The 1,046-nt window shown below is 38.1% G+C and overlaps 1 protein-coding gene across 1 annotated transcript in view; it reads left to right on the top strand.

The window, feature by feature from the left end:
• Positions 1 to 1,046, top strand: part of LOC102204838 (membrane protein FAM159A) — an 18,917-nt gene that overhangs the window by 14,387 nt on the left and 3,484 nt on the right. The window contains exon 2 of the mRNA XM_005727261.1: positions 244 to 380. Coding sequence (XP_005727318.1) covers positions 244 to 380 — 137 coding nt within the window. The remainder of the gene's footprint in view (positions 1 to 243; positions 381 to 1,046) is intronic.

Raw genomic sequence — 1,046 nt, forward strand, 5'->3', positions numbered from 1 at the left:
GAGTTTGCATTTTGTTTAACTTTCCTCTCATATGAGCACAATGGCAAAATTTGTAACCAGGACTGGCCAACAAAATAAGTAGTCTGGTAGTTTGTGTGAACTGGGTAACCATGGATGAGCCAAAATTGACAGCCTGATGTTGTTCATCCTGTACATTTCTAGCCATCAGCAATATTGTTACCTCTCTGAGCTACAGTAACCAGGAAGTGTTTTTCTGGTGTGTCTTTGTTCTGTGTCTTCTAGTCTCGGAGCCCTCATGGGTCTCTCAATAGCAGCTGTGGTTCTTCTCGCCTTCATCATCACTCTGTGTGTCCTCTGCTATCTGTTCATCACCACCAAACCCAGAGGTCTGGACAATGGACTGCCGCTGCGAGCACCAGGTACAGAGTTAAACTTTCTGCTAACATATCAATAAAATACACAGAGTTAAGTAGAACTGGGCCTCTGACAAAGTCAGAGCCAAAGGTTCTGAAATACGTCAATTGGTATCTTCTCTATTTATTATTAAAATAATGCTAATTTCTTGCCTTGCCTTGGTTTATGGCCAGTCTTTTAGTTTTATTATAGACATTATTAATGTACTTGATGAGCAAGAAAAAATCCCAAAAGACTTCTGATGAATATATTCATAAGCACAAAAGTTATTACTACACAACCAATGAGAGATGCTTTGCTTTGGATCGTTTCTTGATCTGGAAACAAAACATTTTGCTTTTTTTCTTAATTACTGAAGCATTAAACTGTAGAATGCATCAGCCACAGAGTGTGGGTGGATGTTACAGTTGAATTTTCAAAAGTTTTATCTCAAATTTGTGACCTTTACAGTGTGCTACTCCAAAGAAGTATTTTGAATGAAAAACCAAGAACACGCCATTTAGGAATGCTAAAAGAACCTGATATGATTTCCTTTCAAAAAAAACTGGAAAACCTTCTTTGACAAGACAGCCGAACTTTGTTGCTGAGTGGAGAGGCAGCCTTGTACTAGATAAAAAATGTTTGCAGAAAATTACATTTGGTGGAGCTGTGTTTGAAATGTTTTAGAGCAG

This window comes from Pundamilia nyererei, unplaced genomic scaffold, assembly GCF_000239375.1.
Source record: "Pundamilia nyererei isolate P.nyererei 1_Seehausen unplaced genomic scaffold, PunNye1.0 scaffold00023, whole genome shotgun sequence".
NCBI lineage: Eukaryota > Metazoa > Chordata > Actinopteri > Cichliformes > Cichlidae > Pundamilia > Pundamilia nyererei.